This window comes from Thermobia domestica, chromosome 8, assembly GCF_964235325.1.
Source record: "Thermobia domestica chromosome 8, izTheDome1.hap1.1, whole genome shotgun sequence".
NCBI lineage: Eukaryota > Metazoa > Arthropoda > Insecta > Zygentoma > Lepismatidae > Thermobia > Thermobia domestica.
Genome location: NC_137461.1, coordinates 252,196,424 through 252,223,201, shown reverse-complemented (window position 1 = coordinate 252,223,201; position 26,778 = coordinate 252,196,424). Strand labels below are relative to the sequence as shown.

The window sequence follows — 26,778 nt, the reverse complement described above, 5'->3', positions numbered from 1 at the left end:
GAAATAAAAAACACCCCATGCTCAATCCCCATCTATGTTGAAAATTTGATCGAGACCGGTCGGGTGCTTTCAAGAGTTCTTAAGTCACAAACGCAACCACTTTCATTTTTATGTATTTCTATATGTCTCCCCCTTCCCCTCCGCCTTCCCGTCAAAGTGAAATGATAAAAAGCATCCCAGGCGGTAACCTGATCTGTGTGGCAAACTCGATCGAAATTGGTCACGTGGTTCAAGAGATATTAAGTTATCTCGCCCTCTTCGTTGTGCCGTCAAAGTGAAATTACAAAAGACATCCTAGGCCCGAACCTCATCTATGTTGAAACTTTGATCGAGATCGGTCGGGTGACTCAAGAGGTATGATGTCACAAGCATAGTAATCTTCATTTTTACATATACAGATTTTCAAAACACACGTTAGAATATTTTCTTGTTATTATTTTAATGCAATTATGTGTTATTACAATATATATAGAGAGAGCATTTTGCATCGAAGAAATCGTCGTGACGAGGTTTTATACTGACGACATTTCTTCCCAGGCGAGATTATGCCCCGCGTAGTTTAGACCAGGCGAGATTCTGTGTCCCGAGATCAGGACCGCGAGGTTTTGCCCAGGCAAGATTTTGGCCCGCGAAGTTTTGGGCGGCGAGGTTTTGTACCCAAACCCATACACGTTAAGCAAGTGGATACCCCATACATTGTCGGCAGTCAACAAGGAACAGTGAGTGACACCCTGTTTATCCTTGCGTACTGTGCAACAGAACACACTTATCTTTGATCGCTTGCTCATTGGTGACGAAAAGTGGGTCCTCTATGCCATTCCCAAGGTACCAGACATTGGTTGTCACCACGTGACCTTGTTTCTGACACTTTAAGATCAGCTTTGGACCCACGAAAGATTAAGCTCTCCATGTTGTGGAAATGTAGGCAAGTGATAGATTACGAGCTCCTTGCACACAATCAGACCATCACTGCTGACCTACTCTCAGCAGTTGCAAAGAGTGCCCTGTGCATTGCGGTAGAAGGAGTTGGCATTAGTGAATCACAAGGGTGTGCTGTTCCTGCATGACTATGCCAAGCCACATGTAGAAAAGAGGACCTAGGAGACCCTTCAGCTACTTGATTGGGAGACACTGCCATGCACCATATTCAATGGACCTTGTGTCAATAGATTATCACCTGTTTCATTCCTTCGACAACCACCTCCGTGGGAGATCCTTCGCAAATGAGGAAGACCTGTGGAATGCACTCACGGACTTCTTGCATCCACGACCGTCGAGTTTTATCACCAGGATATTGTACAGCTGCAGGAACGTTAGTAAAAGGTGTTGGATGTTGATCGTCCACTAAATTTCTCTTTTTCATTGCTGTAGAAAGACAAAAACTTTTTCTTCGTTACCTTCTATTTCACAGTAGCTAGCCTAAATTTCATTTCTTACGGAAAACTGTAACATAATTTGCTTCACATTATTTTTGCGTTTTTGCATTTGTTGTAAAATTGGATGCAGTATATTTTCCGCAATATAACACTAGTATTCTGATGGACGGTTAATGGAAACTGGCTAAGATAAGATTTTATATATTTTTTTCTTTTGTTATGAATTTTTATTATTTGATTAGAATTCAAGAGATTACAGAATTGTTTATACTAGAAAAAGGAACTCAACACAAGCATGTAGACAAATTTAACAATACAAGACAATTTAACAATGTATGTGTAGAAACATAGACTATGAGAACAATAATATTGGAAACATTTTACAAAATTTTTTATGATTTACAATTTTACTAATCAAGAACGCTTAAATTCTTTACTTTCTTATTCGCCTGTTCTACGTGCCTCTTGTTTCGCTTTGCTGGTCTCAGAAAGCTTCCTCAAAAATACACATGACTCCGCGAATTGCTGCCCGTTCAGCATAATCGGAGATATTTTCCAAGAAACCACAGCTCGCATACACATCTTTGTTCACATTCTGTTTGGCAGGTAATACTAAATCTTCTGCTTTCAATGGCTCCAACAGGTCATGTTATGTCACTGTCTTGACGTACGCTACAGCATTCTGCCATAATTTTTCATATAAACTTACAGACTGTGAGCTGTCTTTCCATACTTCTTGCTCGGTTGTTACATAAATTGTTGCACCAATGATTTGTTTTTACTCCAAACCTCCCTGCTCTGCAATCACAGAAGAAAGACCTCTTTACCGGTGGGTAACGTTCCCACAATAGCCGACACGTTCCCATGTTGAATAGCTATGTTAATTCGTTGAATCAGGAAAGATTTTGCTCGAGTATCTCCTGATTTAATTGATAGACGGTGGCCGATTTCATTTATAAATTTGAGGCCGTCGCCTTCCCAAGAACCGCTAGACTCAATTGCTATAGCAACAAAGCAATAGTTATCGAGTAGATTACTATATTTATTCCTTTTTTTCTTTTGTTCTTCGAGCAGCTAAGAGTTCAGCTTGTACTGACAAGTAAACCTTACGTTTGGGTGAATCGAGTTGCTGACTGAGACACATATGAGAAAGTAGTACTATATGTGGTCAGTATTTCAGTGGAGTTGTAGGTGCGAAGCTCCAGGGGTTTAGGAGATACAGCTACCAGAACATCACATGGAAGTACAGAATAGTCTTCATACAGTTGGAGGTAAACGCTCTGTAAGACCTCTTGTAACGACGAAAGGTGAATAACAAATATATGGGTACATATTAGGACTAGGGGGAAGTCATATAGTAACGGTATACCTGACGGCGTCCATCTTGAAATCCGACATTTGAATTAAGGTTAAGTTTTTAAAATAGGAATAGGGTCATGTGGCACATGACTTAAGGCGCAAATTTAACCAGAAGAACAATGGTGACGTTAATTTTTATTTACGCACAATTGGTAAAAAGTTACAGGGAAATTAATTATTGTTGCAGCATATGTATTAGTCCTTTACACCACCTTGTAAATTTTGTGTTAATGATAATAATTAAATAAAAAGCAGGTGGATAAATGTTAGGTCTATGGTAAGAGTTGCCTTGATGGCGGCCATGTTCACATCCGCCATTTTGAATCAGACAAAAGTTTTAAACAAAACGCATAACAGTGACACCTTCTTAATAGCAAATTTTACCATAAATACAACGGTATAACCATTTTTGCTTTATCATTAATCAGGATTTGTTACGCCACCATTGTATTTCTGATTAACATCTAGCCCAAGTCATCTATTGCATTACTATCTTCCCATTTAATTTTGTGCTGGTTAATGATAAAGCAAAAATGGTTATACCGTTGGATTTATGGTAAAATTTGCTATTAAGAAGGTGTCACTGTTATGCGTTTTGTTTAAAACTTTTGTCTGATTCAAAATGGCGGATGTGAACATGGCCGCCATCAAGGCAACTCTAACCATAGACCTAATATTTATCCACCTGCTTTTTATTTAATTACTATCATTAACACAAAATTTACAAGGTGGGGTAAAGGACTAATACATATGCTGCAACAATAATTAATTTCCCTGTAACTTTTTACCAATTGTGAGTAAATAAAAATTAACGTCACCATTGTTCTTCTGGTTAAATTTGCGCCTTAAATCATGTATCACATGACCCTATTCCTATTTTTAGAACTTAACCTTAATTCAAAATGGCAGATTTCAAGATGGCCGCCGTCAGGTATACCGTTACTATATGACTTCCCCCTAATCCTAATATGTACCCATATATTTGTTATTCACCTTTCGTCGTTACAAGAGGTCTTACAGAGCGTTTACCTCCAACTGTATGAAGACTATTCTGTACTTCCATGTGATGTTCTGGTAGCTGTATCTCTTAAACCCCTGGAGCTTCGCACCTACAACTCCACTGAAATACTGACCACATTTAGTACTACTTTCTCATATGTGTCTCAGTCAGCAACTCGATTCACCCAAACGTAAGGTTTACTTGTGAGGAATATTGAAGGTTGGAGGGGGCACAAGTGTCTGAACATGTGAAATCCCAAATCAATGCCTTTCCTTTCTTCCATGGTACTAATGTCGTACCATCAGGTCTTTTTCCGTCTGAACGGCTACATCCATTCGGTTCCTTCACTGCTGGGAGCCCCGCAGATATTAAAGCTCTTAATATTATATCATTCACACTTGAGTGATGTGGATGTCTGCCGGCGCTGCTTTTGCACGACAAACCGTGTAATCCTTGTTTATCTACTAAGGTGTTGCAGTTGGGGCAGTGGTGTGGTTCACACATATCTGCTCCCAACCGTAGAGTGACGGATACTCGGAAGTTCTCATTGGATAGATGTAGGCCCACAGAAGGTGATGGTAGAGCTTGAAGCCATGCATCGTTTTCAGGGGACATGACCGGAGAGCCGGAGGGTCTAACCCAACTAAATTTGTCCATTTAGCTATGCAGTACAGCACATCTGGATTGGTGATTTCGTCGTTATCCCATTGAAGAAGAGAGCTAATTAATTGACTTGCACCATAGAAAGACGCAAGAAAAGACGGAATAGCCATATCTGTAGCGCGACGGATTCCATTGTTTATATTGTTTTATTTTTATCATTGGCTTCCTTAAACTTCACATTCAAAACTCAGACTTTTAAAGTAAACCCATCTTGATTTAATTCACAACTAATCCTTGAAATATTTTCTATTTTTTTATAGATGGGTGTATCAGGAGGCATAGCTGCAACACTTGGTCATATGGCTCCAAGCAATGAAGTTCTTGCTCAAATGGCTGCGTGTATGGCTGTGGGAGGAAGTATCGGAACTTACATTGCAAAGAAAATCGAAATTACGGATCTTCCACAGCTAGTAGCAGCTTTCCACAGGTAAAATGCGTTGTTCCTTTGTGCAGCGTATATTTACAGACGTGGACAAATTATTAGCAATTTTAGAATTTTGACATAAAAATCACAAATTAAAACAAGGATACGTATGTAAACCTTTTAATATCTGAATAATTTTGTATCCCACTACATTCTACGTAGTGTTACAGTATTTCAGTGCTTTGTTTGGAAACCCTTGACTTGACATTGCGCTTGGATTCGTTTTGGCGTCTGGTTTGTTAACGTACAGCAAAAGTTCATTTTCTGGATCACTCTGCTATACATTATTCACTACCTCTATTAGCTGGTTTCTGAAGTTGGATGCTGCTTCGTAACTTTTTTCTTCAGCAGGGCCACAGAGACTGTGTCGTCCATATCTGGGCTGTTTCCAGGTTACGGAGGGACCAGGACTTGGAAATTCCTTAGCCTTATGGCACGACGCACTATCATACATAAAAATCGGATCCCCAGATGAAAACCATTCACGCATCTGTGGCAAAATATGTTCTATAATAAGTTTTTGATACTGCCTTGCGTTCATGTTCCCTTCTATTCATAGAGACGTCCCGTTCCTTTCACACTAATGCAGCTCCATACCATCACTCGTGTTGCAGATTTCACACTTTGTCTTACATAATCTGTCTTAAAGACTTCGCCTTCGGTTCTCCTCATATACTGGGAGTTATCTTCTACAGAAATTATGGTCTCATCACTGAATACAATCTGCGGATAAATGACTATGTTTCAATGACTTTAAAACTATTGGAAGTCCACATGAATCACATTAAAATTCGTTTAGTAACCAAAAATACTGCCAACGTGTATATTTGCAATATATCAAATTACACTTAAATTATAAATGATGTATTATTACACTCAAATGAGAAATAAAACATCTTTTCTCAATCATCTGCAGTAAAATCCTGATCCCTGGCCCACTGATATCGTTTCTTCACCATTGCCGGAGTCAGTTCTTCCTTCTTTCCGGAACGTTTAGCTTTAAGCCCTCAAACAATCGGCGACGAGCAATACTCGATGAAACATGGACACCAGCATTTGCGAGCATTCCCTGTAGTTGTGTAGAAGTTGCTAGGCGATTTTTTCTTCATTCCCTTACCAGGAGACTGTCTGCATAAGCTGATAGGAGGATTTTCGGCCGAAAACACCTTTACGTTTTGGTGACAATGCATTCTCACGACGTAAGTTTTGTGCAAATCTTGTAACATATGATGCACTGGCCCCTACGTTTCAGCTAATCTCCAACTTGGACGTGCTTTTCAAGTTCCAGAGAGTCGGAATTATCCCTCGTTTCTTTGGCGACACATCTTTTTTCGTGCTCATTGCTCCAAAACCACAGTTCACAATTTAAAGAATCCTCTCCAAGCAAACACACAAAATCACACTTGAACCACCCTACATACAGACAAGACACTCGTAAATGAACCAGTAACTGCTCCAGCATGTCCTTTTCCTATCAAGAAAGATTTTAAACTGTATATTATCAGTGATTTTATCTCCTAAGACGAATTTACTTGCCCCTTGGGCTTTTCTTCCATTCAAACATTCCTCGCCTGGAAACTACGTCTAATCATATTGCATCAGATTACTGGATGAATCATCACTCAACTGCCATGTAAAAATTCGTAAACAACTTATAAATGTCGCTTATTGATAACACTGTCCTGTGGTGTCTCACAAATGACTAGTTCTCTTCAACAAAATTTACGAAATACAATAAATCAGCAAATTAGCACGAATTCCAAAAAATTGCTAATAATTTGTCCACGTCTGTATACTTTATATTTCGGAAGCTCCACTGCTCCCAATGCTTTAACTGGATGATTGTTTATTTGGAAGAGTAAAAGATTTACAATAATTTGTTTTTAGAGTAATGGGAACATAATTTCAGGCACTTTGTAAGATTGCCCATTTGTGTTTGTTTATAATAACCACATCATTATACCTTCACCCCTCCAAATAAGCAGTCAAAACATTTGAAGGTAATAGTGAAGTCCCGGAAATGTACATGCTTAAATATGTGCTGCTTAAGACTACCTACAGAAGAAGGTTGGTAAAAGTACTAAGTTTCATTTCCATTTTAGTCTGTTGAGTTCCTCTGAGGCACTGTTATATCACGTGGTTCAATTGCAAGAAAAATGGCGTAGGTTCTTCTGGCGGGGACAGTCTAATGTCGCTTGCTAAGCGTAGCACCATAAAATGGCCGTAGTGATATTGTATGTTTTCTCTTGCCATAAGACAAGATACTTGCCAGTGGCCCCGTAGTAGAACATGCCGCGATCTGCGATGTGATCGCACCAACATAAAAGTATAAAAGCATGCCTGATATGTGTAGATGTCTTAAATGCACGGACGACTCGCATAATTTTTTTTCTTCTTCTTCTTCGTGTAAAGCGTATTTTAACAATCACAAGTGTTTCTTCTGCAGAAAATGTTTGCAGAATTCTTGCAGAAAATTTTTGACTTACCAAAGCTCATCGCAGAAAGACAAAGTTCCATCGAGGCCAGTGGTAACATGGAGACAGGAAGACAGCAGTTGCCCCTCTGATTTCTTTGGAAAAGACCTGGTTATCTTTTGATATACAAAAACGAGTTTTGTTTAAAGTTTTGTAAGTAAATACAAATTAACTAATTCATTAAACTATCGTGCCGTAGCCCAATATATTTGTGGCTTCCTTTCCTGAGTTTATGTAGAATTTCAGTATATCAGGATCCCAGTAATTAAATTTGACACACTGCGGTGTATGTTGGTTTTACTTCTCTGCCATTTGCCGTTGACGTACTCGTAATCTTCGACTTCAGTCATCTTCTATCCTTCTGTAGCCCATAGTCGTCTTCGAAAGTTTCTTTTAATCGTGAAATTTCATTTCTGATATTGCATTTCTGATAATGATGCTTATAAGCAACAAAAACATTGAAAAACAACTTACTTCACGGACTGTTTTCTTCTGCCGCATGGATGTTCCAAGGTTCTTTAACCAATAAAATGAAGCAATCACCACATGTATTTGTTTACATGAGGTACTGAACGTTCCTTGAATAAACTATAGTTGATGGATCACTATTAATTGTAGCTAGTGTTTAGAGGGTTAAAAGTTAGGAATTGAGTTGATTGAATACGATGATATTCAAACCGGAAGTGTTACAAATCATCTATTTCCGGTAGAGCAAAAACAGTAAAGGATAGCGAGAAGATGATATTCAAATCGGAAATGTTAGAAATCATCTATTTCCGGTAGAGCAAAAACAGTAAAGGATAGCGAGAAGAAGTTTTCTGCAATCAATTAATCGTCCCAAGAATACATTTCATCTCCATCCTTATCTCTCTGCTGAAACGAGAAGTGATAGAAACCCACTACTACAACTTCCGGTTTCAATATTCATCTACATAGAGCAAAAACGATAAAGATAACGAGAAGCTGATTTTGGAATCAATTTAACGTTCTAGAAATATGAACCATCTTCTCTCCTAATCCTCTATTCTAACCGGAAGTGACATAAATCAACTACTTCCGATTTTAATATCGATAGCTGTACAGAAAAAGCGGTAATAGATAGCGAGAAGCTGTTTTCTACAACCAATTAAGCATCCCAAGAATATATTCCATCTTCACTCCAAATTTCTACCATTTCCGATTTCAATTGTGAAAAAATATCACACCGTACAAACCAAAATCCTTCACGTGGTGTACACGTGACACTACTACTTGTTTATGTATACGTCTAGCTGCAGAGAAGATCACGTTCATTACCACAGTACACGGTTTTGTGAGACTTCGTTACTGACTAGAAAAATATGTACTCTCTGATTATTGTCACCATTCGTATCTTATTAGTCTAGTACCTCGTGTTAAGATATTGTATAAGCACTTCATAGTTTTTTGACGCCTAATACATTCGGACAGCTACCATGTTCATTGACATTGTCAGTTTTCTGGAAAGATTGTGTGTTGCTGTTAAGTTGGCGGTGAATATATAAAGTGAGATAGAGTGTATTCTTTAAATAAAAATGTTGTATTGCAACCATATAATCTTAAAAAAGTACTAGCTTCCAATTCTGCTATTGAGGTTTGTTACTGTTGTTTCGTCAATGTTGCAAAGTCAGATAACTTGGAGAATCATACTAGATAACAGTGACGTCTCGATTGCAGATTGTGGTTTTAGTATAATGTGTATTTGAAGGTTAAATTGTATCTCGTCACGCAACTCTGTCCATCGCACAGAGGCGGATAAATCGCTACTTCTGCTGCAAGTGTACTGTTGTTCTAAGTTGTTTTAAACACACAAAATTTAGCAGTGACAATACTGCTAGCAGACATTTAGTTTTCTTGATTTTTAAGTTTTGTAGTTTTTATAAATATGCTGCGGTTTCAGCCCCAGTGTTACCTGTTCCTGACATTTGGAAACATGGCTCACTTTGATATATCTGTTCCAGCTTCGGCCTTGAAATATTCATAAACCGTAAAAACAAGTCGCTCTGTACTTACGACAAAGCTTGCTGTTTTTAATCAATAATTCAAGGCTTGTATACTAACGTAGCCATTTAAGCAACCGAAACATTAAAATAATTACACTTTTAAAGCACAGACTCACTCATATTTTGCAGTAAACTAAAGTTGCTTGAACAATGACCTGTTTGGTTTAGAAGGGCTTGACTTCGTTTTTCTTACACGTATTTTTGTCCATCCGCCAAGTTACGGCAGAGGATTGCACTCAAATTTTGCTTATCCTGAAGATTCGCTATAAAGTTGGCTCTAAAAAATAAATAAATTAAAAAAAAAAAATTTAAAAAAAATCTTTGTCCAGTTGTAGAAACAAGACTTCACTATAAAATGAAGTAAAAATTTAAAAGAAGAAACTGATGTGTGAACTTAATTTCGTTTATTTCAGCTTAGTAGGTTTGGCAGCTGTCCTGACATGTTTTGCCACATACATTCATGACTTTCCGCATTTCGCTACCGATCCAGCAGCCAATGTTGTGAAGACGGCACTTTTCCTTGGAACGTACATCGGAGGAGTGACTTTCAGGTAATCTCCCCTAATAGTCATTGTTTTAAATCAATAATTACAATTCCGTTACACATTGTAATCAATTTACACTGAATTATTAACACTAATATTCAGTAATAATAATAAAATAACATACATTTGTTTATGGTAGTCTATTTCTTTCCTAGTTGCTTATGTTGTGAAATGATAGAACATGGTCATAATATATTTCCTTCAAACTTTGATCTTGTGAGCAGAGGAATGAAATTTAGAAATTAACATGGTAACTAACGTATCATAATAAAGTAAATGTACTTACCTTGGTACGTTTTCATTATTTTTGTACCCAATATTTTGGTAGCTATTGACTGGTTCCTTTGACGAGAAACAAAAATTAAGCGAAGAGAGATTTCACAAGGTTACATTCCTGTAAACTCCTGTTGTTTAAATTTTTTTCTTAGCACATCATGAACGTCTTATTTCAAATTTCTTTAAGTTCCCTATAATCTTCAGTACAAATAATAAAAATACAAACGAAAAATGTTATCTTGAGCGTAAAACGCCCACCATTTTTTAAAGTGAGCACAAAACATGAAGGAAACAACAGGAATGTAACCGGGTGGATTCTTGTATTTTCGTCCTCCGTCAAAGGTAATAGTTGATAGTTAACGAAATATTGGATAGAGAATAAGGAAGACGTACCAAGGTGAATATATTGTATTTACTTTATTATTATACAGTAAAATACAAGTATGTGGATAAAAATGAATACGTTAACATTCTAATTACATGAGCAAATTTGCAAACATGAACTTTTATATATATATATATATATATATATATATATATATATAGTGGAGAATGTTTTCACTTTCGTAATGCTCTCGTTGATGAATTCGAATCTGTCAGTGCAGAGGAGCAGATTGTCCCGTACCCACAACAATAGGTGAAGAATTCAATGTGCTGTGTTTATAAATTAAGTTGAAAAAGATCGTGAGATACGGGATTTAAAATGTATAAAGTAGACAGGGATTCATGTTATTGGGAGATATTTTAAATCAATATAAATATTTTTAATATCTCAGATATCAATGCTACACCGTAGAGATATTATCTTGATTACACTAGTTAACAAATTTAAACTTTGTGTTTGTTACATGAGAAAAATCACCTGATCTTAAAGGAACTTTTTGCGCTGAATTCGAATATGCACTCGGTTTCTCTCCATCACGTACAGTTTTCCCGTAACAGAGGGATTTTCGGGAAATTCCCTCAAAAATTTCCCTTTTTCAGATATTTTATTCCCCTAGCTCCTGTCCCCTTACATATAGTAACATAGAAATTATACCTAAGTATACCTTGATTTATATTTAATAAACCCTAAAAGTTTCGTAAAAATAGCTTTGTTCTTTCTAGAGAAATAAATATATTTGTATGTATAGTGTGTGCACTGTTTATTGCACGTGATAGTAATGCTTTCAGATCACCTGAGTTGGGGTAAAAACGATTTGCTTTATTACTACAAACACAGACAACACAATAGTCAACAACACACCTGTATTGCTCTCTGTAAATTAGAAACGTGTATAAAAATAGAATGTACTTCCAACGTATATTTTTTTTAAACTTACAGTATATGTATATCTTAATACATATATATACAATTCTCCAAGTTTTTTTCGTTTTGTTCATGAAATGGTTATCAATATGTGTTATCAAATGTAACAGAATGCAAAAGAACTTCCACTTTCCGAGCCCCTACCAACTGGGAAGAGATATGGCCAAAAGACTCTGATGATGATCATGACCTTGATGAACCATCGACATCAACATGTACATCCAAGGATCCAACGTTCATCCCTGACTGTGTTCGCGAGCCACATTTCATCCGGCAATGTGAACTTAATGACCTAGTCCGTGATTTGCACCTGACAAAACAAGAGGCGGAACTTCTGGGATCAAGGCTCCAGCAGTGGAACTTATTGGATGCAGAAACGAACATATCAGTGTACAGGAAAAGGCATGTTCAATTTTCAAGCTATTTCTCAATGCAAGATAATGTGTGCGTATGTACGGATATAAATGGGTTGATGGCGGAGCTAGGAATTCCTTACGTTCCAGAAGAATGGAGGTTATTTATCGACGCGTCAAAGGTCAGCCTTAAAGCTGTCCTTTTACATAATGGAAATAAAAAACCTTCTATACCACTTGCGCACTCAGTGAAGATTAAGGAATCCTATGACACCATGTCAACTTTGCTAAATCTTATAAATTACAAGGATCATTGTTGGCAAATATGTTGTGATCTCAAGGTAGTTGGTATTTTATTAGGACTGCAGTGCGGTTACACGAAGTACCAATGTTTTTTATGTTTATGGGATAGCCGAGCTGATGACAAACATTATGAAGTGAAGGAATGGGAATCTAGAGTGAATTACGTACCTGGAGAATGCAACGTCAAATACGCTCCTTTGGTAGATCCTAATATATTACTACCGCCACTTCATATCAAGTTAGGACTTATGAAAAACTTTGTCAAAGCCATGGACACATCTGGTGAAGGTTTCAAGTATTTGCGAGATAAGTTCCCTAATCTGAGTGATGCTAAGATTTCAGCGGGAGTGTTTATTGGTCCCCAAATTAGGAAATTAATGCTTGATGATAGCTTTGACAGCAAGTTAAACAGTGCTGAGCTAGCTGCCTGGACAGCATTTGTGTGTGTTGTGCGCAACTTTCTGGGCAATAACAAAGCTGAGAGTTACACAGAAATCGTACAGGACATGATACAGAAATACAAAGAGTTGGGTTGTAGCATGTCTTTAAAAATCCACTTTTTGCACTCCCACCTCAGCTTCTTTCCTGCTAACCTAGGTGCTCTCAGCGACGAACAGGGGGGAAAGATTCCACCAAGATATAATGGCAATGGAGAAAAGGTACCAGGGACGATGGGATCCTTCAATGATGGGGACTATTGTTGGGGTCTTGTTAGAGAATGCAACATTTCTTACAAAAGAAGAAAGTAGTGTACTTTTTTGTAACCCAATGGAAGTTTCATATATTGTGATAGTTTTGATTGTCTTTTCATGACCTTTTGGTACATTTGTATTATTGTTTATTGTAAATTGTCACACTTGTAAATTATATTGTATTATATTTTATATATGTGTTTGTGGTAATAAAGCAAAACGTTTTACCTCAACTTAAGAGATCTGAAAGCATTACTATAAGGTGCAATAAACAGTACACACAGTATACATACAAACATATTTATTTCTCTAGAAAGAATAAAGCGATTATTACGAAACTTGGAGGGTTTGTTAAATATGAATCAAAGTATACTTAGGTATAATTTCTATGTTAGTATATGCAAGGGGACAAGATCTTGGGGTGTAAAATAAACGAAAAGGGAAATTTTTGAGGGATTTTCCCGAAAATCCCTCTGTTACGGGAAAATCGTACATGATGGAGAAAAACCGAGTGCATATTCGAATTCAGCGCAAAAAGTTCCTTTAAGAACAGGTATTTCCTTTTATGTAACAAAACCTTTGTTAACTAGTGTTATCAATTGTCACCTAAGAATTGTTTATATATGCTTGATTTTATTCTTATTTAGTTGGTTTCGTTAACCGTTTCGTATGGCATATAGGTTCTTGAACATCACAGCACTTTGGATGTGCATTGCGTTATTGCATTGTAAAAGCGTCCAAAATGTGGGTGTTCGTAATAATGTTCTTAATTTGTAACAATGATCAGTAAATGTGGTATTGGTAAGTTTTCGTTTAAAATATAGACTTGAAATTTGACTTGACAGTGTCATTTATTGACTTGACAGTATAATATATAACTTTGTTTGGTTAGTAACACTGTTGATCTGGTGGCATTGGGCAGATCATGTAAAACAGTTTCGGCCTATTGCTATTTGCTTCGTATAAATTGTCAGCGTTTTTATGTATTAGTTTAGAAGGTAAGGGCGTTCCAGGCTATAGTCCATCCTGTGTATAATGAATAGTCATACTTTTCAGTAATTTAGTAATATACCTGAAATTAGAATTCTTTGTACATATTGTACAATAATTATATACCGGTCTTTAATTTTTCTTCTAGTGGCTCATTGATTGCATACGGAAAACTTCAAGGCTTACTGAACTCTTCTCCTCTTCTTCTTCCTGGACGACACGCTCTGAATTCTGGTCTTTTGGCTGCTAATGTTGGTGCCATGATTTGGTATTTTGCTGATCCATCCATGAACGTTGGACTTTCCATGTTGGGAGCCACCACTGCATTATCTATGACAATGGGCGTTACGCTTACTGCTGCCATTGGAGGTAAGCAATTTACTGTAATTTTATTTCATAGAAGAGTTTGACGCATTCATGTAGCACAGCAGAGATGACATTCAACTGAAAAATAGTAAATTTATACAGGAGTGGCTTTACATATATCTGTTGGGGCGCGGTGGCTCAGTGGTGGAGCGTTCACCTCCGGTGCTTGGGGTCCCTGGTTCGATCCCGGCCCGCGCCGTGTGGACTTTGTGGTGGATAAGCACCGTGCTCGTGGGTTTTCTCGGGGTTCTCCCGTTTCCTCCCACTTTCTTCATTCCGCCATTTCACTCATCTCTCATTATCACCGTCTCCTTTAGCCTAACCGGCATAACCGTGGGACGTTAAACTTAAAGATTTCATTTTACATATATCTGTTATATATAAAATGAAAGTGATTATGTTTGTGACTTCATAACTCTTGAACCACGCGACCGATCTGATCAAATTTATCACATAAATGAGATTCGGGGCTGGGATGGTGTTTATCATTTCACTTTGACGGTGCAACTTAGGGGAAGGGGAGGTATTTAAAACTGATCGAAAATTACCAATATTAGTGTCGAATTCATAGTTGTCGGGGGGCCAAGATGTACCTTGTGCAAACCTTAAGAATGATTGCTGTCTGTATAAAGAAACTATGAGGTTTAATATTTTGTAATATTTCAAAAGTTAATAGGTAGTTTTAAATTGTGTGTACAAAGTAACGCTGGATACCCGGTTTTTAGTGTTTAATAGATATGATACAGTATTTATTGTAATTTTCCAATGCCAACTACTTCTATTACAAGAGAAAAACAGTATTTTTTCCAACAATTCGTAATATTCTGATGAAGAGTACAAATAACAAATGTAAATCTACATCCGAATACACTGGAGGAAGGAAATAAGAATCATTTACACAGTATATTGGCACGCTGCGGAATTCTTACGATTATTTTACTTACAGATAACTGTAATTCCTGGAAGCACCTTGCACTTTCTAGCTTTCGGTTCTCCCCTGGAACCTTGATTACAGAAGTTTAAAACAGGAGAAAGAATAATAAAAACGCCAGAAAAGTAAAAGGAACGGACTCCCTGGGATCGAGCAGTGCGAAAAAACACCTTATTCAAGCAGCTGGTCACTCATGAAATGAAGTAATATAGTGGACTCAATTTGTATATTCTTCCAATCCTAGTACAGGGTTCGGCAGAAAGACTTCCCGCATTTGGAGAGAGCGCTGTATGAGTTGTGGTGGAGATACGGCGGCGGAGGGAGTATCGATCGATAGCAGTATACGTGCTGTTTTTAGTAGTCGCAATGGCATGGCGCGGTGAGCATCATATTTGTAATAGTGGTTCTTTGATTGCTTCTCAGTGGGCATTTCGCATTCAGTTCGGACTTGGCCGACATGATTCTATTCCGGATAGAAAAACTATTAAAAAAAAAAAAGAAAAAAGTCTTAGTTTTACGTCCCACGTTTATGCCGGCTAGGCTAAAGGAGACGATGATGATGAGAAATGAATGAAATTATGGAATGAAGAAAGTGAGAGGAAACGGGAGAACCCCGAGGAAACCCTCGCACACGGTGTTTGTCCACCACAATGTTCACTTGGCGAGAGCTGGGATCGAACCAGGGTCCCCATGCACCAGAGGTGAACGCTCTGCCACTGTAAAACTATTCAGGTCTGGGTATCAAACTATACCAACAGGTTCTGCACTGAGAAAAAAATCGCCTGGCCGAACTGTTTAAATGCTAAACGCTTTGGAGATTGCTGGATGGGCGCTCTCACTCGCCACATTATACGGCGTTGTTACGATCCGAGGTCGGCTAGGCTAGGCTTTTTTTTTTTTTTTTTTTTTTTTTTTTTTTTTTTTTTTTCAGAACCTGTTTCTCTAAAGTTTGATACCCAAACTTGAATAGATTTTCCATCCGGAACAGAATCATGTCAGCCAACTCCGAACTGAATCTGAAATGGTCGCTGAGTAGTAATCACAGATCCACCATTACGAATGTACTCTTCTACAATAAATACACAATACTCACCGCGCCACACCAGTGCAGCTATTAAAAATGGCACATATACCGCTATTGATCGATATCCCCTCCACCTCTGTATCTCCAACACAGCTCTCACAGCGTCCTCTCCAAATACGAGAGGTTTCTTTGCCGTAACCTGTGTATTCAATATTCAATCCATCCTCCTTTCAATATTCTTGTATATCCACTAACTAACTAACTCTATGGCCTATGGAACCCGGAGGTTCAGTGCCGCGTTCACAAAAGCTCTCCACTGACTTCTATCCTTAGCTAATTGGATCCAGTTTCTACTTTGTATTCCTATCTCTGCGAGATCCATCTTAATATTATCCTCCCATCTGCGCCTAGGCCTTCCTAATGGTCGTTTTCCTATGGGTCTACCAGTCAAGACTTTGAAAGCGTTTCTACTTTCTTCCATTCTAGCTACATGACCTGCCCACATAAGCCTCCTAGACTTGACGACCCTAACAATGTTGGGTAAACCGTATAAACTATGTAGTTCCTCGTTATGAAGCTTCCGCCATTCCCCATTCTCGTTCCTCTTGGGTCCGAATATTCTTCTCAGGATCCTGTTCTCAAATACTTTGTCTATGTTCTTCCCTCAGAGTAAGCGACCATGTTTCGCAACCATACAGAACAGGCATGATTATCGTTTTATATATTTTAAGCTTCAAATTCCTCGACAGAATTCGCGACGACAAGAGATTTTGAACCGAATAGTAACACGAATTCCCTGCTTTTAGTCGACATTTAATTTCTTCCTGAATATGATTTTCGTCTGTTAATATTGATCCTAAATATTTGAAAGTATCCACTTTATCAAAAGTATTATTTAATATTTTAACACCTCCACAATTTGCCGTATTACGGTCCCGACGCACTTCCATGTATTTAGTTTTCTCTGCATTTACTTCTAAACCCATGTCCCTGCAAGCGTTTAATAATATCTCTGCATTTATTTCTACTGTTCTCCTATCATCCCCTATTAAATTTACATCATCAGCATATGCCATAACCTGGTGAATGCCGTTCAACTCTAGGCCCTGGTTGCTATCTTTGATTTTCCTTATGGCGTATTCCAGCACAAAGTTAAATAATAATGGCGACAACGCATCTCCTTGTTTCAGGCCATTTTCGACGTGGAAGCTCGTGGACAAAAATTTTCCTACCCGGACTTTACTTTGGGATTCACTTAAACATATCTTAATTAATCTAATTAGCTTTCTCGGTATTCCAAGCTCTGTAAGAACGTTGTATAATGTTTCTCTCCTAACCGAGTCGTAAGCCTTTCTAAAATCAATAAATAGTTGATGTACCGGGGTATTGTATTCCCACTTCTTTTCGAGTATTTGGCGAATGGTAAATATTTGGTCGATAGTTGATCGATTTCGTCTAAATCCGCACTGATAACCTCCAATAATTTCATCTGCGTATGGGGTCAATCTTGCTAACAGAATATTTGAAAGGATTTTATAGGATGTTGACAGAAGAGAAATGCCTCGATAATTATTACAGTCAGTTTTGTCGCCTTTCTTGTGAATTGGAACAATGATTGACTCTTTCCACTCTTGTGGCAATTCTTCCTTGTTCCAGATAAGGAGAATGAGTTTGTGTATCTTGTTCCACAATTTTTCGCCTCCAGCTAAAATTAACTCAGCCGGAATTTCATCTACACCCGGAGATTTGTGTTTCTTTAATTTCTTTATAGCGGCTTCCACTTCTATTCGATTGGGTTCTGGAATATACGGTTCTGCGGTGTGTATCTCCTTTTCTCCACGCACATTAGTTTTTGGCTGCGTGTTCAGCAAATCGTCAAAGAAATGTTTCCATCTATTTAAGAGGCTATCCGTATCAGTGAGAACTGTTCCGTCAGATTTCTTTAATATATAAGCACGAGGTTGATAGCTTTTCTTAAATTCGCTGATCCCCTTATACATGTCCCGAATATTTTTATTTTTACTATTATCTTCAAGTTCCTTAATTTTAGCTTTTAAAAAATCCCGTTTCTTTGTTCTAAAAGTTTTGGAAGTTTCCCGCCTGATATCTGCGAAATTTTGTGTAGTTATTTCATTCGGATTTTGTAGCCAGCGTAATTTTGCCTGTTTTCTCTTCTCTACTAGTTTAATGCATTCTTGGTCGAACCATGGTTTGTATATCCACTACAAAACAAAAGTGGATATACACACATTTATCAAAAAAGAATAAAATAGCTTACAGTGATAGATGATTACGTACCTTTCACCACTGAATATTTTTACTTTTCTTCTCTTGTGTCTATTTATTCAATGAATTGTTTAAGGCAGTGGTTTCCAACCTGTGTGTTGCGCAGTCTCCTTAAGGTGTGTCGCGAAATTATATAATTTAAAAATCATAACGCATTTAATTATTAGTTAAAATCGATTTTGAGACAGACTGTACTAGTCAGCACCTCCGTTGGTAGCAACAATGATCAGTACTACATTGAGTCACTGCTTGGTAGAAACTTTAGATTTACACTGTTATAATTTATTTTATTAATAATAAAAAAAAAATCAAACAGATGCCACGATGTCGTGGGCGAACATCAAAATGTCAGTCAAAAAAGGTTGGGAATCACTGGTTTATGGTGTACAGGTTTAGTGTCTCGATTTACGCTTTCAGTATGTTCTTGTTCAAAACTTCCCAAGTAAGGCCCTTCTGAATAATGTATTATTATAAAAAATCCTTTTTTCTTTAGGTGCTGATATGCCTGTAGTAATAACTGTTTTGAACAGTTACTCAGGATGGGCTCTGTGCGCTGAGGGTTTCATGTTGAACAATAATTTAATGACAATAGTTGGAGCTCTTATCGGATCTTCAGGTGCTATTCTGTCATACATTATGTGCAAGGTAAATTTGTCGTTCTCTGATCAATTTTGTATGCCTTTTACTTTTGAGAGGTTATTGTCTTTAATCAATCCATTATTTGAATTATTTTTTTTCCAAAAAATTATATAAGATCCGAAGGAAATGTATCAACAAACTTTGGGAAATTATTTTTTATTAGGGTGACCATAATTTTAACAGCTAAAAACAGGACAATTAAAAAAAAAAAAAAAAGTATTACAGTAGGAAGTCGAAAATCCGAACTAATTGGGGCCACAGGTAGTTCGAATTTTCAAATTGTTCAGATTTTCGAAAATGACGAAGAAAATGCCGTTTAGGCTTAAATATACTGTACGGTATGATCTTCTATCGATACAGTGATTATACAGTACATACAGCAATTACAATACCGTACGTAAGGCTATTTACATTTTATGTTTCTGAAGAACCTGCTCGTACACTAAATTACACTGTTCTTGTAACTCACACTTAAAATTTAACTTGTATAGGCCTAATGGAAAATAAAAATAAAAATATGTATGACAAGCAATTACATATGAATGAGCTTTTGTAAAAAACACTAACTTCACACAACGCCGACGGACAATCTTATTTTTCGTTTATCGCTAGCGCTGAGACAGAATGTAAAAAACTTCTAGGAACCACGTTCGGATTATCGACGTCCTACTGTAGTAGACTAGTAGAGCACTGGGTGTAAAGAAAGGTTGTTTACAACGCTTGGGAGGTGATTCTACAGATGAAAACAAGTAAAAATGTCTATGTAACACAATGTCCATCTCGGCCTCCTAACCGAATTACGGACGTCCCAAAGGATGGGAAAATGAACTTTGAAAGCTAATTCTGGCAAAACGACAAGAGATAGAAGGGCGGTGTTAGGCGGCCCACACAGACTCTCAACATGAACTATGCAAAGATACTAAGATTAGATGTGTACAAGGCGAGCGCAAGGGATTCCCCAAAGGATGCCTCACTTTGCCCTCATAACGTCCGCGGCATGCTTCGCATCCTTTAGGGAATCCCTTGCGCTCGCCTTGTACACATCTAATCTTAGTATCTTTGCATAGTTCATGTTGAGAGTCTGTGTGGGCCATCTAACACCGCCCTTCTATCTCTTGTCGTTTTGCCAGAATTAGCCTTCAAAGTTCATTTTCCCACCCTTTGGGACGTCCGTAATTCGGTTAGGAGGCCGAAATGGACATTGTGTTAATGGGCATATTTAGTGGAAACGAAATTTTTACTAAATTCGGAGTGTAAACGAACACAACAGTAAAACCACAAATCATATTCGTATGCAAGATTTCCGGTTAAAAACTCAAAACTCGTTACACCAGATAGGAATATAAACTACCAAAATCCGTGAAACAAATACCAAATTTGCAGTTTAAAATTCATTTTAAGTTATTGTAACATAGTCACCTATTTTGTAGCATAAAGTTATAGTTTAATCATACCTTTATTATTATTATTATTATTATTATTATTATTATTTATTTATTTATTTATTTATAAGATAAAAATTTAAATTTACTTTCTGTGTCGAGCAAATATATATTACGTACAAACGGCAGTTTTGTATCTCGTGACGAAGAAATGAACTCAAGAGCTCCTAAGACGGATAATTAATTGAATACATAAATTATTCCAATCGTACTTGCTTGAAGTTCCTATTGCATTCAGTAAGTTAACTACTGTTTACTAAGTTACTGTTTACTAACTTGGGAGGTCCAATGTATCCATCTCAAGGTGCTCGTTATGGGGGGGGGGAGGTGAGCCAATTAATTCCGAGTGTACTAAGCATAAATTATTTGAGAGTGTAGGAATAGCCATGGCTAAGGATAACTAATTTTAAAACATCAATGTGTTGCCCTTCGTCCACACGATTCTGTTTCCGCACTTTTATTGCACAACAAACTGCTCGGGACGCACACTGTCCTCAAGAGAAAAAAACACTTCTGTAGACAACGAACACGTCCTTGCAGTTTACTGATTTTTCCAATGTTACTAACACCCAACCAATACCCTCGCCCGCTAGGTGCCAAGCTACCAGCATCTCTCGCCATACCCGTAAGGTCTGGGTTTATTTACTTCTTTCACTTTGCATAAACCGAAATAAATACTACATTCTTCCATCTACTGGCGGGACGGCCGGGATACGCTCCGAAAACGGGACGTATGGTCTTCCTATTTTTTATTCACAATGGGACATTAAACCGATATAATAAAATGTGTGTTGATGTAGATACAGTGTGTTCAAGTCTGTATCCATTCTCATCCATAGTGTTACAATCTCACAGTTACACAAAAATATTACTTTTATCAAGACCTTTGATATGTTGGCTTGGAACAATGAATGGATTGTGCATTACGACAATACTCCTTCGAATATTGCTTTGACCGTTAAGCAGATTCTGGCAGCTAAGAAGACCAAGAAGGGCACAACGTAGATAACTAAGGATTCCGTTAATAAATTACATGTTCTTTTCCTCTCCGTTTTCTAAGAAATCATCTGGAAAGTGCAGAATAAAAAGTTGCGGTCTCATTAGTTGACGGGACGGACGTGTTATAACTCTATTGTGTGTTTCCTAATTGGTTGTTACGGATGACGGTCTCATTGTTTCCATCACTAATCATGCGAAAAATAATATAGGGTGGCCCAAAAGTAGGTATACAGACCAGCATCGATCAAGTATGACATTTAAATTTATTACTATAATAAATGTATTTGCTTTGGTTTGTTCCGAGCTTGAGGCATAAGTGAAAATAAGAACGAATAAGGAAGAAACTAAATCAATACCTATCTGAATAACAATAAGTAAATGATTTAAAATGTCATGACTAGAGACCGGATGTTAGGCAAAATGCCTATTCTTTAATATTAAAGATATGATCAAAAATAACGTTTTAAAGTTTATATGGGGGGTTATAGTTTCGATTTAAGCCAATTTTATTTTGCCTATTTTGCCTGTTTAGACCTTTACTGCCTAAATAATTGCTTTAGTGCCTAATGTTGCCTATTCTATGCATTTTCTTCAAACTAAGCCTTCGCTGGGAAAAATGTCATTTATATAACATAAATAATACACACATATACGTGTAATTAGGTGTTTGTAAACACAAGCACGTGGTACGTTGCAATATATATACAGAGTGAACTTCAAAGATATGCTCATACTTCAGGACGTGATTAGTAATATCAAAAGAACACAAAAAGTCCTCGTGTATTTTGTCTAATTCCTTGTTGTGTACGAGTGACAGAGTGCCAACTTGGAATCGAAAATTGAATCCTGACCGAAACCGAAACCGAAAGATGTGCGCATACTTCGAGAGATGATTCGTGACATGAAAAGAAGACAAAAAGTCCTCTTGAATGTCAGGAATCACCTCCCGAAGTATGTGCACGCCTTTATGTCTCGTTCCAATTGTTAGGATTTGATTTTGGATTCCAAGTTCGCCCCCCTGTCACTCCTACACGACGGAATTCGACAACATACAAAAGGACTTTTTGTTTTCTTTTGATATCATGAATCACCTCCTGACGTATGTGTACGTCTTTCAGGTTCTCCCAGTATATATGGAATGCATAACAAGCTTCGTTTTTATATGTACAATAAAAGAAGATATTAACAAAGAAGTATGTTTCTATATTCTTTGAACATTAGGTATGACTTGAATCTATTTTTTAATTATATTGAGTATTTATCTTCATTATTTCGAGTTACATTTTAGTGCCTATTTTGCTGCCTATTTCTTAAATTTTTAGTGCCTATTTGCCTGCCTATTTTCCAGGTTTTTAGTGCCTAAACATCCGGTCTCTAGTCATGACCGATCAGTATGGGACTGTGTACCTACTTTTGGGCCACCCTGTATGTTTACTACTGTAGCATTCATATGCATCTTATTAGCATATATATATATATATATATATATATATATATATATATATATATATATATATATATATATATATATATATATATATATAGTACTGTGATTTGAATATATTTCTCCTGTTTTTCAGGCTATGAACCGTTCATTGCCTAATGTTATTCTTGGTGGCTATGGAACGTCGTCAACGGGAACAGGCAAACCGATGGAGGTGTCAGGAGTACACACGGAAGTAAATGTCGACGGAGCTGTAGATATGATTTCTAATGCCAAGAACATTATTATAACTCCAGGTAATGAATGTTGTAATATTAATGCTACATATGAAAATTTATTTCATATACTTAGGGAAAAAGTTTTGTAAGGTGACTGATTAGTCATTTCCTGTTTCTAAATACAGGATAGGGCAGGGCAGCTTGCTTATTTAGAAATTCAATTTAAAAAAGTAATGCATATATATTATTCTCAATACACTGCGTTAATCGAATTCAGAAGTTTCGTTCAACTTTTCCGAGTATATCGACAGGTATGTTGGTGACAGTTTGACAAATGTTCTTCAGGTGAGCCAACATCCTAGAACGATCGTTCTAAACAAGTGATTTTTGATAGCCCCATAAAAAATAGTCTCAGTGGACTAAATCAGGCGACCATGCAGCATTTTCTCGAGTAACAAAATATCGTGGATTACAGCCTATTTGTAGGGATGAAATTGTAGTTCATGAAAGATTCGCCTCACTAAACGAGCAGACAACCCAACAGCAGCTGCATACTTGCAGGCAGAGCGCTGAGGGGATCAGAATTTCGAACCATTGTCAATAGAATTTCGGAAATGTTCCACCATCTGTTTTTGAGTTTCTTTTTAACAGGTGTAGATCCAGAATAGTTGTATAGTGGTTATTTTTTCTGGAGATTGTCCAGATTCTGGATTGCTTAGAATTACACTTCAGATTTTAAAATTCCTTACATAGCCAGTATTATGGGATTAAAGGTAGATGACTCTCCCCATTTTAGGGACTCAATTCAACGTCTGCATCTCCAACTAGTAGCATATGATTCTGCGACCGAAAATAATACCGTCATTGATTCCAGGCTTTTATCATTTTGTGTACTTGTATCTGTTAAAGAACTGGAAAAAAAAAAAATTAAAACAAACATAAGCATTTATCGTAGGTTCGTTTGAAAACTATTGCAAATCTAGGTATCAATATATGTTGCCTACAGATAGAAATGGATAGCTTTTAAGTGCAAGCTATTTTCAGTGTAAATGTTCCTTGCATCAGTCAAATGTAGTCACTTTATTAAGATGAAATGTACCGTGTCCTGCGAAAAAGAACTAAGCGCCACTTTCATACTTTTAAGAAAATTACGTATAAAGGTTGATGTCCAGCATTAATGTAGCCGTAATCAAAAGTGAAATTGTGTTTCTTTTTTTGGAAAGGTGTTGGTTTTCCTCTCTTTTCGATTGTGCAAAACGTTCTAATGCTTATCAGGAACTAATCATCGCATTTACGTGGATTTTCAAAGTTTGGCGCTTAGTTCATTTTTGCATAACACGGTACAAATGTAGTGGAATAAATTTTCTCGTTAGTATTATCGGAAGGTGTTTCAGTGAATTACTATTGAGAGTTTAATATGCTGAAATTCAGACTGGTTATCATATACTGTAAGGAATTTTCGCTGATTTCTTGTAAGACTGTGTATGTGTATCAATAGTTCAGGCACTATTACATTATGATGTAAATTCTCTTTAAGATTTTATATCTAATAAATAGTTTAGACGTTCTAATGATGTTATAGTGTTAGTTTTCTTTAGAACTTCGTATGTAATAAATATTTCAGCTATTATTATGATGTTACCTTTTGCAGTAAAGATATCTTGATTTGTTTTTCAGGATATGGCATGTGCGTAGCCAAAGCCCAATATCCTATTTCAGAAATGGTTAACTTATTGAGGAAGAAAGGCAAAAATGTTAGATTCGGAATTCACCCTGTTGCAGGTATGTGTTATAGTTTTGCTTTTTAACACGTTTTCTTTAAATACCATACTTAAAATTTAATAGTAGTTAAAAAGAGTGGGAAAAAAAAGGCCCTAAATATATTCACATGGCAAATATGCGTGGGCCACATACTTCAAGATTGGAAACTCCAGAAGAAAATGGCAGCTAGTTAGACTAAGAAGGTGAGAAAATATCAATCTGGACCCTAGTAAGTTGTGTGCAGCAGATCTGATTGGTTGCTTTCTGTATCGATCTAAAAATTATATCTTCAGCCTGTTTGGTTTAGTAGCGTAAGTACAGTTATAAGGTCTGATTCGAAGAATTGCTAAGTGGTTTGCAAGGACCAAGAATGAATTTTAAAAGTTCTTATCTACCTTAATTTATAATTAGTAATATTTCGTTCTCACAGTTGCTGTCGAGTAACAAGGCGTCAGGAAAAATGCATGAATTTGTATGTATACTCTTAATTCAGTAGTTCTCAACCTAATACTTATTCCGACCTCCATTTTATCACATCCTCTTGCCAACGACCCCTTTATAATTTCTGGTTTGTAATAAGTTTGTGTGGGATTTTTAATATATCTATTTCGGAGATCTCACGAAATCCATCTATTTCTATAATAGTAGAATCCATTTCTTGTATATAGTGGATGTAGTAACTTCTCTAAAAGCGAATGGATTAAAACCCAATGTGGTCAGTTCATTCATAATACAAATATTGAATCCGATCCGTCATACTGTTTCAAAATGGAAACCATTTTAATACTTCATAACTCCCGTAATTTTGTCATATGATAAAATAGTGATTTCCAAGTTTAAAAAACTTGAACACTTGTTAAAAAAGTTATTGAATATTTTAAATGACTTGATAATGTGCGTTACGAAGATTGAGTCGGACATTGCTGCACTAGTGAAATCATACCATGCTCAGGTATCTCATTAGCTTTCAATTTTAATTGTATTTCAATATGCAAATTTTGCATTTGTATTTTTCTGGTATTTCAATATGCATATTTCTTTAGTTTCGTATCGTTTCTCTTTCATTTAAATTGATTTTTGGGGCCGCGGTGGCTCACTCGTAGAGCGTTCACCTCTGGTGCTTGGGGTCCCAGGTTCGATCCCAGCCCCCACTAAGTGAACTTTGTGGTGGAAAAAGAGTGTGTGCGTGGGTTTCCTCGGGGTTCTCCCATTTTCTTCATTCCACCATTTCATTTATTACTCATCATAGCCGTCTCCTTTAGCCTAACCGGCATAACCGTGGGACGTAATACACAAAGATTTCATTTCATTATTTTTAAATTGATTTTTAAACAACTCTGCACCTGTTGAAAATGTTTAGTAGACCTATTCTTTTGTTGTTCTTAATAGTTATGTATACAAATACGCCTAGCAGAACAAAATTCAAAATAATATATTTAAAAACATTTTCCTGTATTAGATTCTAATTATATTTATCCCTTCAGCTTATCTTCGCGACCCCTAGGTTGAGAAACCCTGCTCTAATTTATTGTTGTGTGGGTACGATGGCTCTGGGAGACCGTTCATCTCGGATGCTAGTGATCTTTGGTTTCATCCCAAGCCATGTTAGCTTGTAACGCGTAACATCGTGTCCATAGGTTTCTCGAGGTTCTCCCATTTCCTTCTACATTCTCATTCTACCAATTCGTTCATAATCTCACTTCTATTAATCGTCCGTCTTCATCAGCCTAAAATGCATAATCATAAGACGTAAAACTAGAAATGTAATTTAATTGTTAACTTACTGTTACGGATCATTTTTGTGATCAAACTGTAAGCTCTATCTCTCGTGGCTATGTGGATAGCGTGCGCTCGTTTGGCACTTGAGATCTGGGTTCAATTCT

General features: G+C 36.9%; 1 protein-coding gene across 4 annotated transcripts in view; it reads left to right on the top strand.

The window, feature by feature from the left end:
- LOC145693544 (NAD(P) transhydrogenase, mitochondrial-like) overlaps positions 1-26,778 on the top strand; it is a 98,672-nt gene that overhangs the window by 42,887 nt on the left and 29,007 nt on the right. For all 4 annotated transcript variants that reach the window (XM_081769629.1, XM_081769628.1, XM_081769627.1 and 1 more), the window contains exons 13-18: positions 4,659-4,825; positions 9,731-9,868; positions 13,934-14,154; positions 18,886-19,037; positions 23,053-23,212; positions 24,812-24,916. In XM_081769629.1, coding sequence (XP_081625755.1) covers positions 4,659-4,825; positions 9,731-9,868; positions 13,934-14,154; positions 18,886-19,037; positions 23,053-23,212; positions 24,812-24,916 — 943 coding nt within the window. The remainder of the gene's footprint in view (positions 1-4,658; positions 4,826-9,730; positions 9,869-13,933; positions 14,155-18,885; positions 19,038-23,052; positions 23,213-24,811; positions 24,917-26,778) is intronic.